Consider the following 15,874-nt stretch of genomic DNA (forward strand, 5'->3'; position numbering starts at 1 on the left):
TCATACACAATATATACAAAAGCAATTTTTACCCTGTGTGTGTGTGTCATACACAATATGTCACCTGATGACTCAAAGATGTCATCCATTTGCAGGATACAGACTGGGGATACAGAGCTCTTGCTCTGAAAGGGCAATATGATTTAGCTGCCCTGAATTTGGTTTTAAAAACTTTGAGTTTAAGTAAGTCATCTTTTATTTTTAGTAATGGGAAATATTACCATATTTCTTTCATTGTCTTACAACAGTAAACTAAATTAAGATCCTACTGTCAGGTCAAGATCTTGATTGTGGTTTAGAATGCTTTAAATCCAATCAGTTGTGTTGCAGATCCTTTCAAATACCCCAGTTCTCTAAGACTAGGAAGAGAACTGCTATGTCATCTCAAATGACATAATTTCAAGTCTTTCTAATTTCTTCCCAATTTATATTATCTCCATTTCTGTCAATTTACAGATAGATAGAGCTTCTTTCCTCCAAAGATTGACTTAGACATGTTTCCCTCTTCATTGACAGGCAGGAGTATGGCTGGTTTGCTCAAATTCTCAAGTACGAAAAGGAGAGCTGAAGAAATTTGCATCATAAGTCTGGACTTAAGACCTCTGATCTGGAGCCAACATCAGTAGCTCACAGAGCACAAAACATAAAATCAGTATGACTTTATTTTTCTGGAGCTCACAAGTTTTGATAGATTAAACTTATAACCAAATGTTTTGGACTGGTTGGTACACTGCCTGTTTAATTTAATATTGCTTTATTAAAGATGCAGCACTGGCCATCCACAATGCTCTCACTTTATCAAGGACTTGCATCCCATGGCACATTTATGCCTGGCAACAAAAATACAAAGCAAGCATGCATTTCATAATGTCTTCTCTGGTTAGCTCTCCAGCTAAGTGGTCAAAGAACCGTGCCTTACACAGATTAAATTTGTGCTGCTGAATTACTATTCAGTGCTGAACATGTTGCTGAACTATGGCACATTACTAAGCAACTCATTTCCCAGCATTTCCTATATAAATAAAATTACTTTTAAAGGAACTTTTTAACCAGAATAAGGAAAGATACGGCTTTCACTGTTGTCCTCATAATCGCACTTGTGAAGAATTAAGAAAAACAACCTGTATAAGCAGTAAATCTGACAGCAATATTTTATATTGTGTCTTAAAAATATCAAATGACAAGAAATAGTGCAAATCCAGTGACTGACCTTACACTTCTGTGGTTTTGCCTGTTCTTTATCTGAGACATAATCTTCAGTGCTTTCTTTCTGAAAGGATTTTTTTTTTTCCTTCCTATGTACTTATCTTGTGCACGAATATAACTGCTTGGGAGTGCTGTAAAAACATATGTCAACAAAGTTTTATGATGTAATTAATTTATGAACGTGTCCCATAAATATCTGTTCATATTGTGGATCTGTTCAGTGTGGATCACTACCCTCCTTTTCAGGCTGTGTCTTTTGTCAGTCCTTAATTCACGCAAGCTTTCAAGCAAGAAATGAAGCAGAAAAAATCATCTCATAAGAAATATGTTCCTGTTAGTAACTATGAGATTTTGTTTGCTTCTCTGATTGCAGTTTTTTTGTGTGTTTCTGTTGGACTGCTTGTACTTTCTTGGTTATCAGTCCAGGAGTTGGAACAGGGTGAGTAGCCAACCTTTAGCTAATTACCTTCAGGAGTTCTTCAGTAGATGTTCAAACTGTGAAGCCAGTGGTGTTTCCATTGTAATTGTATTTCTTATTTTGTGTTATGCTTTTAATGCTGGTGAGGGAGAAGTGGTGTTTTATGGGGTTTATGTGTGTTTTCCTCCTCTCCTCCCCTGAAAATTGATGTCAACAAAATAGGGGGGAAAAAAAACAAGCACTTGAATCATGTTCTGAAGCCATAGAAAATAATTTTCATGGTTTAGGCTTTGGGAGAGGTCCCTGAAATGCAATCCAAGCTATAAAACTTTGATAATTCAACCATCTTTATGAACTAGAGAAGATAATCTAGAAAACTGTAAATATTTAGGTTTTTTCTCCATGTATGAAGTTTGAATCAGAAGACATTGATAATCCACTGAAGTCCTTAAGTGTTCCCTATCTCTTGGAATTGTTTAATTTTTATTTTTAAAAAATATATATATTTTAAAGTAATGTATTGGTGTGAGAGAGATCCTGCATTAGACAGTCAGCTGTCAGCCTTATATATAATTAACATAAAGTCATTTTTAATCTTTAGCTAATTCTCAAAATGTGATAGAATAAAATTACCGATTCTCAAAGTCAATTAAATTAAAATGTTGATGTAGGAAGATTTTCAAATGGAACTGAAATTTTGGTTGAGATCTTGTGGATATGTGTTAACTGTGCCCTGGTAAGGCCACACTTGTAGTACTGTGTCCAGTTCAGGGCTCCACAGTACAGGAGAGATAGGGAGCTCCTGGAGAGATATCACAGCAACTTTTGTAGATGAAAAAATACACTGAAGCCCTTGAGGACTAAATTTTTTATGTGTGTTAAAAAAAAAAAAAACAACAAACATCTCTTTTGTAGAATATCATGATCATTTCTCTAGTTGCTATTGTTTTTCTTTACAGATTTTAAAAGTTGTTCCCTCTACTGACTTTCTTACCCTCTCACCAGAATGCTATCAAATTCCAGTAGTACAAATTGGTGTATTATTGCATCTAGAGACAGGTTTTAATTTAATGGCTTTGGTTTTAGAAGATGAATAGGCCAGAATTTGTTCACGCACAAATAATAATTATAAAACACTTTTTAAAAAAATATATTAACATATATAATAAAAAGGGCCTTTACTACTTAGAAACATTTGCTAAACAGATTTGCAATTGTTGTAAGGATAAATGGCTTTCAAAGAAGCTCAAAGCAGTCTGCTGTTGTTAGTTGATATTAAATTGGTGTCACTGAGCTGTGTTTCCAACAAAAGCTCTTAATTGTAGTATTTATTGTTTATCTGCTTGTGTCTTAAAACTTGTTTGGGGTGTTAATGCCTTCAAGCAACCTAAAAATACCATTGGAATTGTAACTGGTAAGAAAAGGCATTTCCTATCAGTCAACCACATTAATACAAGTCTTTTCTGAAAAATTCCAGTGTTTCACACAGGGAGGAAATATTTTTAATGTATAATAAATTGTTTTATGGATACCTCATATGCTGTAACATATTAAAATCTAGATCAAATTTGCAGTAAGGACCAGTTATCCAGTTTCCTTATAAATCCTCCCAGAATTTCCTGTATGTGCTGGTAAGAAAGTTTGGGTCAAAAATGGTTTAGCTGGTCTGACACTGGTGTTTCCAGCACTGTCATCAAAAACACATATTAAAAAGTGTACAGTGCTAATACTGAAAGTGTGAGGCAGTAACTCATAATATTTTTTAATTCAGAACACACGAAAACTTCATAATTCACTATTATTCTCCCCATGTATCTTTATTGCTTTTCTTAGACATAACTGGACATACCAGTCCCTTTTATCCATTCACAGTGTTGCTGGAGAACAGCATTTGAAACAGAATTTAAAGTAACGAGAACCAAAGACAAATAGTATTTCCAAAAATAAGTTTACAGTTTTAACTATTGTAAACATTGAAAAATGTTCTTACTTTTTTGAAACCAGCACTAGGCAAAACATCTTTGATTGCAAAGTAAAATGAAAATCTAGAAGTCATTGTATTGTAGAATGAAATCTAATGCAATTTTTTCAATTTATTTCCATATAATTCAAAATACTGAATTTTATTTTTCATTGTCTAGCTGAAGCAGATGTGAATACTCATGGCTACATGGGAATATTTAAAATAATCTCTGGAACATCATTCATTCCTGCTTTGCAAAACAGTTCATCAGCTGATTTCAAAGTCCTTGCCTTTGATGTTCAACAATTGGTAAGAACCTATCAGTCTCAATTTAATTCAAGAGTATCTGTAGGTACATTAATTCTCTAACATGAGCTGCTGTTGATGGCTCTTTCTTCTCTCCTAAAAGAGTTATTTCAGGTCCTAAGCCTGGTCAGAACTCAATATATCCCTTATCTGTGAAAATCAGTGAATTGTCAAAAAAAAGCTTTGCTTCTGTAGTGTAGAAAAAAATTATTTAGTATTAAAACCATAAATATAGTATTTGACTGGGTGTATTTTTAAATGCTGTATTGGTTCAAGATTTCTTCTTTTCCTATAGGTACAAAAGGTCTTTCAAGAAAGTGATCTGAAGAACACATTTGAGAGATGTGAAATTTCCCAGTTCAAGTAGGTACAGCTTAATTAAACTTTGAAAATAAATTACTAAAGTCCTCGCTTAGCTGTTTCTCTCAGGAGAAACTTATCAATACCTTGCTTTTCAAGACATCCTTGGAAACATTCTATATTATTCTTTCCATATCTTCCATCTTCCAAGTGCTACTCTGGTAAGTTTGACAGCGATGTGCTTAGTTAGGCAAACTTCCTTCTCAGACTCCTGTGTGTCTGTGCCTTGACCAAACCAGTGAGGCTGAGCCCTAAGATCAACTCAAAAAATTCTGTATCTTAAAGAACTGCTAAATTATATTTTCCCAAGCTGTTGTGTTTGCAGGGTTCCTGGTCCTTGCCATCCAGAAGAAATTTCAGGTTAGAGATCTTCTGGCATAAGATGAGATGTATGGAAATAGATTCAGATGTATGGAAATGGATTCATATGTCCCTATGGACATGGATCCACGTATCTCATATTCCTTAGGTTGTTAGCAAGTGAGACTGTCATTTGGCACCAGGTAAAGCTGCACCCTGTGTGTCCTAAAGATTCCATAAAATATGTACAGGAAGACCTGCTTCATTTAATAAAGCTTGTTTGATCTCATTTTCAATCTCCTATTATGTTGATTGTCCTACTAAAGACCAACTGACAAAAAAGTCCCTCATTACAGTGAGTTCTGCACTGTTAATTCCATCTGCACTATTCTTAATAAGGTCCTGATTCAGCAAAACACATGTAATACTGTCTTCCATTATTAAACAATTTCAGAACATGCTTTCATCCTATCCACATTATAAAATCAAGGGGAAATATGCTTTTGTATTTTGGTTTTTTTTATTGTTGCTTTTTTTTTTTCTACAGGAAGTCTGAAGATGGCCTGAAAAGATTCGAGAAGTCAGAGACTGGGTAATTGCCTATGACAAAGTTTACTTAAAATATGGGCAGGAGACAATGATGCTATTGATTTAGACAGTTCTTCTGTGGACAGCGAATAGATGAAAAAAACCCCATCTTTACAGATTGCATGAGGATCTCTAAAAAGAATGAAGCTTCAAGACACATATTTCCTTCAAAAACATCCTTTAGGATTAGAAGTGGGAAAAAAAAAAAAAAAAGTAATAGTCCCTGGAACTGTTGATTTAGAAAGAGAAATGGAAAAGTCACAGTCAAGTAGATAAGAAACTATCTGGAAGAGAAAGGATACAATTTTGTGCTGAGCTTGCTTGTGAAATGCTTCTTTAACTGGGGGGCAGTTATGTTATTACTACTAACTCAAGTTTTAAATAGAGAAAGGTCCGATGACACACTGATTAAGGACAAAAGATTAAGACACAAGCAGAACTGGAGGATCTTGAGAAATGAATGATATCATTAGCTGTCTCATAGGTAAGACCACAAAATCAAAGTGCAGATTACAGGACAACAGGTGATGCAGTTCTGTGATAACAGGTGTGCTTGTGGTATCAATGTTTGCTGTTAATATACAAAGTTGATAAATATGTAGAGAAGATAGTTTATTTGAATGACCATGCTTAAATAAGAAAAAAGTGTTTTAGGATATTAACCAACTGTGAATACCTGTAAGTAATAGGAATTACATTTTCATTAGAACAATCTTTTGATTGGAATAGTGAGGATATAATCGTAATAAGTGGAGTATGATCACTTCATGGAGAATTTTATAGCTTTAAGGGAATGGAGTACGCAGTAGGGGGCCACTTCCAGGTTTTTGTCCTTGTGAAGGTAGATCCAGTCAGCACAATTTAGTTTCTGCACATAGAAAGGGGCTATTCTCATCAAAATTTGGGCATCAGAGATGAAGACATCTCTGAGCTGGTTGCTCAAGATTGTCTTTGTAAGTGCTGGGTTTTTAGTTTTCTCACCTGGTCAATTTAGATGCCTTTTTTAGGAGGAGACCAGTTATGCTAAAGAACAGCTTATTTCTTTCCATCGATGGAAATCTAGGTGTCTGTGTGTTAAATAGTTGTATTTGGCAATAACAATTCCACTCCTGTGTCTTGACACAAAAATTACAGAAGTCACAGAAAATTTGATGTTAGTGAAAGTTGGATCTGGCTTTTAATACATCAGTAAGGATCTGCCTTCATTTCTGCTTTGAATAGTACTTTGTCTCAGAAATTATTTTCTTCTCATTTAAAAAGTGTTTACCCCTTTAGGCAATCTGCTTGTTATTTCACCTTTGAAGCTCTGCTGAGTCACAAGGATAGCAATAAAAGCTTTTGTTTGCTCAGCATGGCCTAGAGGTTATCAGAAATATGCAAGAAGGGAAGTTTTTCCACATGTTGCAAACTACACTCAGCAAAATGGCAGGATTAATCACAAAGAGCACTACTGAGTCACTTGCAAATGGGTAATATAAGTGCTTAAGAATAAAAAAGTTTGCACCTAAGTTTAAGTAAAAGGAGAAAAACTTTGGCAAGTATCATACTTTGGCATTACCTTACTCTAGCTACAGATATAAAACTTCATAATAGTGTCCAGAAAGGATGGGAGGCAGCAAACAGAAAACACTCTGGATAAAACTCAGGCCCTCTAGAAGTTAAATACAGTATAACCATGATTTCAAAATATCTCTCTTTTCAGCCATTACTGTTTCCTTGTGAGAATCCAGGCAATTGCACAGGAGATCCTCAGAAATGCAGAACCCACAGATGGTCTTTGCTTTATAGAAGGGATCACTTTTGTGACATGAATATATTATACAATTTTCATAACACTTCAAGGTCACCATCAATATTTTAGGGCTGAGATTAGGAAACTTGTTGAATGACAATAAACCTACTTCTTTGGTTTTCTTCAAATTCAGGTCTGGTGTAGCAATTGATATAAACCTTTTTTTAGGTTTTTTCCCCAGTGAAGATATGTTCAGATAAAGAAAGAACAAAGTTTCTCCAAAATTCAAACCTACCAGATAGTTAAGAGGTGTTTCTTTGTGTGTCATCTTTGCAAGTCAACACTTAAAGACAATCTGACTTTACAAATGGAACCAATGTTAGAATTAAATATTGTCTAGATGATATCATGTAGCAGATTTATTTCATTATCTAGAATAACTAATGAACCTCTTTATTTTGTATTGCTAGTGTTGTTGTGATCTTCAAACTTTATTTTACCCAGATGGTAACAGCTGAGAAAGTAAAAAATGAGCTGGTTTTGGGTGTCAACACGAGTAACCCTAATCCTATCCAGACTTTGAAAATTGATGTGAACAGCATTCAAGTCACAGGTAACATCAGTAAGTTGGTTTTTTTTTTAACTCCATAAATCCTTGAGGACTACAAGTAACATGAATGCATACTTTGGCTCCCAAACAGCAGAAGGATTGTTATTTTGCTCTTGGGTGCCCTCCTTCCCTGTTACAGATCTTTCAGGAACAGCTCAGAGAATCATTTACAACCTTGTCTACTAGAAGTATGTGCCAGCATCGTGTACATTTACTAAGGCAGGAGTAGAGGGCAAAGCAGTGATTTCCCAGTGAAAACCACTCCATTTCATTTCTTTTATGCAGCATAATATTTGCAATTTTTTTAGCCCTCAAATTAAAGCAATTAAGCCCCGACTATGTTGTTTCATAAGTAAATGCAGTTATAGTTTTGTTTTGTGAAAAAATAAGGAAAGGGCTCAGACTCAGAGAGGGTGAAGACCCATTTATTGGAAAGATGTCAGTAAGAACAACAAACCAATGCTGAACATGGCTTCTGGAGAAGTGCACCCAGGGAACTTTCTTCGTATTCCTGTAAAGCTTAGGTAAAGTGCAGGTGAGAAAAAAAAAGGAATAGGACTTAAAAGACTAGGTAGTTTTAAATTCTGCACATATACAAGTATAGTTATTTTATGTAAGTACTAGAAAATTTATCAAAGCCTAAGTGGAAGCCCATTAAGATCAACGGGAACCTTCATTTTTACCTCAATAAAGTTTCAAAGCAGACTTTTACTGAGGATGAGGATAAAAAACAATTTGAATTCTTTGAAGTGGAAGTTGATTAGCTGACATTTTAAGACCTGCTGGAGTTACTATTAAGTAGCAACTGAGTGTTTTAAGAGTTTGAATCTGGTGTACCATGTCTCTATTCTAAAAGATGTATTTTTTGCTAAGTACTTCAGCTATTCAAAGGCTAAATTAGAGTCTTGGACTCTTTAATTCTCTTTACTATTGCACCACATATGAGAAGTTATTCTAAATAACTGCACAAAACTGTGGAAAGTGATTGCTCATTATACTTCAAAAATGTCACCAAAGAAAATAATGAAGAGCTTTTTAAAAGATTCTATATCCATTGATGAACTTAAAGTAGTCAAACTTTTACTGCTGTGGATCATTAAAATGCCTCTTTTCACATGTGATGTCACCTGTCCATTCCATCAGGAGTGCTTCAATAAAATAATTGTAACTAATTAATAATCATAATCGTATATGGCAGTTTTGCATCATGTATCTCAATATGTTCTGCAAGAGAAATATTATTCCTATTTCAGAGAGGGAGAGAACTATAACACAGGTGTGGCTTGCTTTAAATAAGTTTTCACAGTGATTAAAAGCAACTTTCTCTCTTATAAATTATCCCAGGTTAATTTTAACTCATTTATCTATTCTAAATGCTGTTCTATAAGACACAGGTGCTCTGAAAATCTCTATAGAATATAAAGTGTCAAGACAAAGATTTCCCAGATGAAGACATTCTATATGCAATACAATGAATAGGGATTGAGGATTCAAAGGAATTGCAGTGGCCATGAAACCTCATAACCTCAACTCACTTTCTGGACATTTCCTCCTTAGGAAGGTTATGGAGTTTGGGCAAAGACTGGGAACAGGTTGAGACAGGCAAAAGGAGGAAAGCAGGACACTGCTAGTGATTCAGTGAGAAATAGTCATGATGATTTTTTTTTTACTTTTATTTCTGTCATATAAATCTAGAAACCCTGCTATAATAGAAATTTAAAATGAACTTGTTTTCTTCCAATAGCTGATGAAAATCTTACCACAGTGACGCCTTTACCTTCATCAGGTCAGTATCTTTCATAAAACAGGAACTCTTTTTGTTGCCAATACAACATGAAGGAACATAAGACTTGCTGTTCAGCCAGTATTACTTAATAAAGCTGCCTTGGATGTTGGGGCTTGACTGCCAGGGTCCATCCAGTGCTAATTAGCTGCCTTCACTCTTTCTGACAATTTGAGAAAGCAGTGACTGATCTGAAGTCTGTACAGAAGCTCTAAGAGCTTAATTAGTGGATCAAATCAAAAGCTGAATCTCCTTCAACCAGCTGAGTTACAAGTTGAAGTTTTCTCAGATTTCGACAGGTAGGCGACATGGTCATGCTGTGGTTACTGATTTACTGAGCAATGTTGATTGACAGACTTTTCTTTCACTATCACTGGACATCTTATGATGATAAGGTGTGAAGCAGACAAAACTCCTTAGTCTCACAAATTCAGTGAGCACAAACCTGCCAAAAGTCAGCCAGACTGCTGAATAATACAGGAAGTGCTTTGTAGCACTGGGGGCAGGTAGAGGTGTCACATACAAACTGCATACAAATTATCACATAGAAATTCTCCATGTCAGGGTATCAGACCAGGAGCTTCCTGCAGTGTATATGATCTAAAGAAATGCATTTATGAATATAGGAGACAAGTATTTATTGATAGTCTAATTACAGCAATGAAACAATTATTAGTCTAGTTACAGGCTTACTAACGTGTATAGTCCAAAGTGTACAATTACTACAGCTTATTCCCAAACATACAGTTAAAACTGCTAACATATGATTTTTTCCTATCTGTCCATTCCTCTGGTACACTATCTCAATGCTTCCCTCTGGCCTAAGTTCAACATCCTCATGAGGAAAATAGGAGATGGGGGAAGGTGCCAGAAGAAGGGGGAAGGGAGCTGGGAGTTGTCAGCACACCAGGCTGGAATGGCTGTAATATTCCTGGTGTGAATTTCTTCCCTCTTTTTCTTGTGTCTGCTTGAGGTTGTTTTGTTAATATTGTCTGCTCCCTTATTCTTTCTGTTTTAGTCCAAATGCCATAATATACTCAGGTTTTATCATATGTGATACATTTACATCTGCTGGATGCTTGGATTATGTCTCTGTTGACCCTAGAACCCTCCTTATCCATCTCACATGCTACTTTAGTGACATTTTGCAGCAACAGATCATTTGTAATTTGTGCTTATACCACTGAAGCCTCTGTCACTGTCCAGTGTTTTCTTTTATGGTGTCTGCTGTCAACTTGTGAATGCATTTTTGGAAATGTTTGTAACAACTCCAATTTTTTTTCAACACTCTTCAAGTCATAGATTCCTGATAATTGTTTTATTAGAACTTCTTGCTCAGGCATGCATCCATTTTTTAGGTCTTTGAACATTTAATTCCTTTCAAAATAGTTATCCTCTAGTCAATGTATAGGCAGATATATATGTGCATAACACTTTGGAAACTACTGTGTAGGTATGAATTAAGCTTCCTTCTCTGAACATACCTGTGTGAGAACAGTCCATCCAGCTGCACCCTCCCTGCTCTCCTCTCTCTCTGCCATTTGTGTCCTCAAATTTGCTGACACAGAATACTCCATAATCCACTTAACACAGAATGGGCCAGTTTAGCTCAATAGAGTTTGCTAAATTAGCATGTTTTGATAGAAAATTGGTGGGGAATCCTCACACAAGTTTGTATACTAATAGGTCTGGGAGAGCAGGAATATCTGACAAAATTAAATCTGTGATGGCCAACACCCAACAACTTCTCCCCACAAAACTGGTGGATGATGATCTATAGAGAAGGCCTTACTACATCTCTCACTTTATTCCTTCTGGCCTTTCATTTTATAAACTGAGGTACAAGGTCCATTAACTGTGGTGACATGGGGATTGTTTTCAGCTGAAGGCATTGACATCCTACTCGCATATTTGAGTCTTAATTTAGAAAGTAAAAATAGTAAACAGGATAGCTCGTGCAAACTCAAAGAAGAGAAGAAAATAAGACCATTTGGGAGATGGACATACCAAGTGTATCCTAATGATTGTTATTTACAGCACTGTTTGAAGTTCTCTTGGAGCAATCACAAACATGCATTCCATTTTCCAAATCTACTTGGTACCTAGGTTTTGTTTGTGTGTAAATAAGTGCACACAGACGCATGTATGTATGCCTATATGTAAGTAGACAGACAGATTTCAGGCTTGCAATTGATTTGTTGATCAATGCTATTTGTAAGAAAATGCACATACACATTTTAACTAATGTTAAAGTTGCCATAACTTGTTTTGTTTCAACAGATCCCACGAGTCCAATTACAAGTTCCTTGACACCAACTTCAGGTAAGAACTTTTACATACCAGGGAAAGGCAAGAAAGCATTGCTCTTATTTTAATGGGGGATGAAAAAAAAGTCTTTTGAAGTTATTGAAAAACATGTGACTAGAGATGAAAGAATGAGATTTAAAATACACTTTTAAATCTCATAAACATAATTTTTTTCTTATGTTTATTGTGACACCTGATCTTCAGGACCAAGCCACTCAATCAGGCATTACTATATCATCACCTCAGATGGGGTTTGGGGATATAGTAAATAATGTAGATATAAATTCAGTTTAACTGCTGCTTAGTTCTGCCCAAGAAACTGCAGAGGTGTTTTCAGAGAGCAAGTAGAGTTCTAACCTCAGGCTGTGTTTGTCCAGGTTCAGCACAACTCACCACAAGCAAGTCCTCAACAACTGTTGGTAAGTAACTGGGTACAGCCTCTTGTCACACCGTTCAATCCTCACATCCCATTCCTCCAAAGGCAGGATATGCAGGTTTACCTTTGATTAAGGAGGGCTCTTCAAAGGGAGGGGACTTCTAAGGTTCTGCATTCTATTAAAAAATAACACGTATTTTGTGTATGTTCATGTATATGTTGACACTCATACTGGCTGCACTTTTTTCTCTTTCCTATTATTTCTTTACCTTTTTGATGGGGAAAAAAAAAAATAACAAAACCTTAGCAAACTCTCACGTGACTACCAATGGACAGAAAGCCAAAGACATTTGAATCTTTGGAAAGGTCCTCTAGCCTTACTATATGGTGAAATGTATATGACATCTATAAGCAGTCTGATGTGTTTACTGCCCTTATTTAGTTAAGTATAATAACTACATTAAAATAAATTGTAATTCCATTAAAAAAGAAGTCAAAATATTTTAGTAGGAAACGCTGATTTCTTTCAATCCAGGAGGTGGCACTGCTGTTTAGTTTTCCGAGTTGAGTAAACCCAGAATTGATCATGACATACGTAAACAATGTTTTCCTGAGTGTTGGGCTTGTGCAAAACATATTCCTACGTTATTGGTTGGATTTTTTTGTTCTGGGTCTAGAATGCATAGTTTTGTCTCTGCTTATCTGTGAAAATTCATTTTTTGGCACTGTATCACCTCCAACACCTGACTGAAGTTTGTTTGATTTGTTTTAATTATCAAATGGATGCAAAATGGCAATATTTTTTGCTTTATAGCATTTGCATTGCTAACACTGAGAGTGTCTTTGTAAAACATTCAGTGTTTTGAAGTGCTACAATACATCCAAACCAATTTCATTCTCTGTCATTTACACTGACATACGAGACAATATCATACAGGCATTTACTTAATCTGATTACAGAACTAACAGTTCTGATTACAGAACTAACAGTTTTATGAGAAAAATAAATCCAGCAATAATGGTTAGAGGCTGTAAAAGCAATTTTACAAATTACTATTTTTCCTTCTTGCGTAAGAAATTTTGACTTTTTCCTGTAAGCATTTACTGAACTAAAGAAAGAGAGAGTGTGAGTAGTTCTAGATAAATAGTTTACATATAATTTATTAAAATTTTAATAATTTTGAAATTAGTAGTTATCCAAATGTTATTTTAGCTGCGTTTCTGTTCACGTTAGGACCTACTTGAATTCGACAGATGTCTAAGACCAAACTATTTAAAGACTAAAAAAGCATGTTTGAGGTAGATGAACATTTATGTTCTAGGAAAACACTATTAGTGAAATCCACAATTTTAAGGGTCTGTCCATATTTTCTTGTCGGGTGGGGTTTTTTTCAGAAATTTGCTCTTGTAAATTCAATTTGCAAATCTGAAAAGAATATGGTTTCTGATAATTCTAGTATTTCAAAATCTAGTCTTAAAGGCTTTTGTTTTTAAGACATGATGGTTAAAAAGCAAGAGCCTTTAGCATGATGAAGTGAAACATTGTGATATGTTGAAGAAATTAAATTGTATTTAACTAAACCCAGAGATTTTTCACCGTTATTGAAATCAAAATATGGTTTTCTCACATTATTCAAACATAAGAAATTGGAAAATGTAATTTATTGTATTGCATAAAATAGTTTATTTGTGTAGAGGAAGGAGATGGGAATTAATGGAAATTTTCTTCCAGACTTACTTCAAGCTTAGTTTCAAAAAATATTTCACTTTCAAGAACTTCCTCCATTCTCTGCCAAATTTATCTTTTTAGTATGTGATACTTTATTTCAGTCTTCTAAAAATGCAGTTTTGTGAAACACAATAGAGTGGTTGATTAAATTTGTGGTAAAGCAACCAGAGGTAAGTCAATTTTCCTTTGTAGCAAAACTGCATTACTGCTGTGCTGTTATTGCTCTCATCTTTGTTATTCCAGCTGAGTGTTTGCCATTTGCTGAACTCTGTGATGACAATGTAACCTGCATTAACCAAGATTTCTTTTGTGATGGAGTCTTGAACTGCCCGGATGGTTCAGACGAATCTGAAAAAAGATGTGGTAAGAATGTAAACCCCTGCAAATCAGTCTCTTTAAACATACTTAAAACTGTCATTAGTTTGCAAATAGTTCATGGGCAATAAACTGCACGGTGAAGTCCAAATCAATTCTAGTAAAAATAGTAACGAGTGATTGTTATAATCTTTATCTTGTGAATGGAGACAATTTTCTTTAAAATCCTCATTAATAAAGAATATGTGTAATAAATAATGAAATATTACAATCTGGTTATATAAACATAAAATTATAGAATTTGTTGTTTACTACATAAATATTAATAGCATAAATAAACACTATGTAAATTATAAAATAATGTAGAAATTTTATATGAAGTTGTGCACCAGTAAAATCAAATAATGTTCTTTCCAAATAAATTAAAGTTATGACCCTGCACAGATATAAATTCATATTACCTCGTGTCAGAAGCCACCTGATGGGATCTCGGAGTCAGAAGAAAAGTTTATCCTTTGATTCCGGGACTGAGAACATCATTATAGAAAATGCTATGAACAGCTTTTCCAGGGTTACTGTGTACCCTCAGATACATTAATCTGTGCATGCAGACTCCAGATGGGGCAAGGGATGTGAGGTGGGCAGTGGTAGCATTTTGCAGCCAGGCCAGGTGAGTGTGGGTGGAGTCCTGGCAGGAGCCCAAACTTGTTTGTTGGCCTCCCACATGCATCTCACTACCCTGAGTGCTAGGGAACGGGAGTGTCTGCATGGGAGTGACTGTATGACTCTGATGCAAATGTTTGAGTTGCTGGCACCATAGTGAAAAATGTGAAAATCTGAGTCACTGGTTTTAAGTGTCCCTAGTTGAGCAAGGGGTTGGACCAGATGGTACCATCCAAACTTCTGTGATTCTATGAAACTCGTACAAACCTGAAACCCCATGGTTTTTAATGTCAAGAGGTTATATCCTTCAGCATCAGTCATTTTGTTTGCCTTTATCTTATCTTCGAGTGCTGTGTCCAGTTCTGGGCCCCTCACTACAAGAAGGAATTTAAAGTGCTGGAGTGTTTCCAGAGAAGAGCAAATGAGCTGGGGAAGGGTCTCGAGCACAAGTCGCGTGAAGAGCGACTGAGAGAGCTGAGGGTGTTTAGCCTGGAGAAAAGGAGGCTCAAAGGGGACCTTATTGCTCCCTACAACTGCCTCAAAGGAGGTTGTAGCCAGGTGGGGGTCGGTCTCTTCTCCGAGGCAACCAGTGACAGGATGTGAGGAAATGGCCTCAGGTTGCACCAGGGGAGGTTTAGGTTGAATATTAGGAGGAATTTCTTCACATAAAGGGTTAAATATTTGGAATGGACTGCCCAGGGAGGTGGTGGAGTCACTATCCCTGGAGGTGTTTAGGGAACGACTGGAAGTGGCACTCAGTGCTGTGGTCTAGTTGACAAGGTGGGGATCACTCAAAGATTGGACTTGATGACCTTGGAAGTCTCTTCTAAACTAAATGATTCTATGTTTCTATTCTACAATCCATCTGACTGCCTACTTTCCCCGAGCACCCTTTTGTGCAGAGCAGGCACTGATCTGTGTAGATTTTAGGAAGGAGTCTGACTGTGTTTCTGTTTGCCAAAGGGCTGTGCAGCATTTTGGTGGGAACGCATGTGTGTTAATGCTGTCTGCATTGCTCTTCGCAGCCCCAGCTCTCAGTTAAAACTCTGTCAAGTTTTCTTGCAAGGAGAACATTGCAAATGTTCTAGGAGAGTCTGGAGCCATTAACTCCCTGAGAGTTTTGTTTGCTTGTTTGTTGTTTAAATATAGACTTTGGTGTTAGAAATCTGGAATGCTTCTTTCCGCTCTGCTGTGAGAAGAGCCCTCTGAGCTTTCCTG

The 15,874-nt window shown here is 35.9% G+C and overlaps 1 protein-coding gene across 1 annotated transcript in view; it reads left to right on the plus strand.

Moving 5' to 3' along the window:
* The first annotated feature begins 1,500 nt into the window (after positions 1-1,500).
* The window catches only part of TMPRSS15 (transmembrane protease, serine 15), a 53,529-nt gene continuing 39,155 nt past the window's right edge, over positions 1,501-15,874 (plus strand). Inside the window, exons 1-9 of the mRNA XM_017807883.1 lie at positions 1,501-1,645; positions 3,766-3,896; positions 4,189-4,256; positions 5,101-5,145; positions 7,344-7,486; positions 9,228-9,269; positions 11,547-11,588; positions 11,957-11,992; positions 13,922-14,041. Coding sequence (XP_017663372.1) covers positions 1,501-1,645; positions 3,766-3,896; positions 4,189-4,256; positions 5,101-5,145; positions 7,344-7,486; positions 9,228-9,269; positions 11,547-11,588; positions 11,957-11,992; positions 13,922-14,041 — 772 coding nt within the window. The remainder of the gene's footprint in view (positions 1,646-3,765; positions 3,897-4,188; positions 4,257-5,100; positions 5,146-7,343; positions 7,487-9,227; positions 9,270-11,546; positions 11,589-11,956; positions 11,993-13,921; positions 14,042-15,874) is intronic.

Source organism: Lepidothrix coronata, unplaced genomic scaffold, assembly GCF_001604755.1.
Source record: "Lepidothrix coronata isolate B3197 unplaced genomic scaffold, Lepidothrix_coronata-1.0 Scaffold21, whole genome shotgun sequence".
NCBI lineage: Eukaryota > Metazoa > Chordata > Aves > Passeriformes > Pipridae > Lepidothrix > Lepidothrix coronata.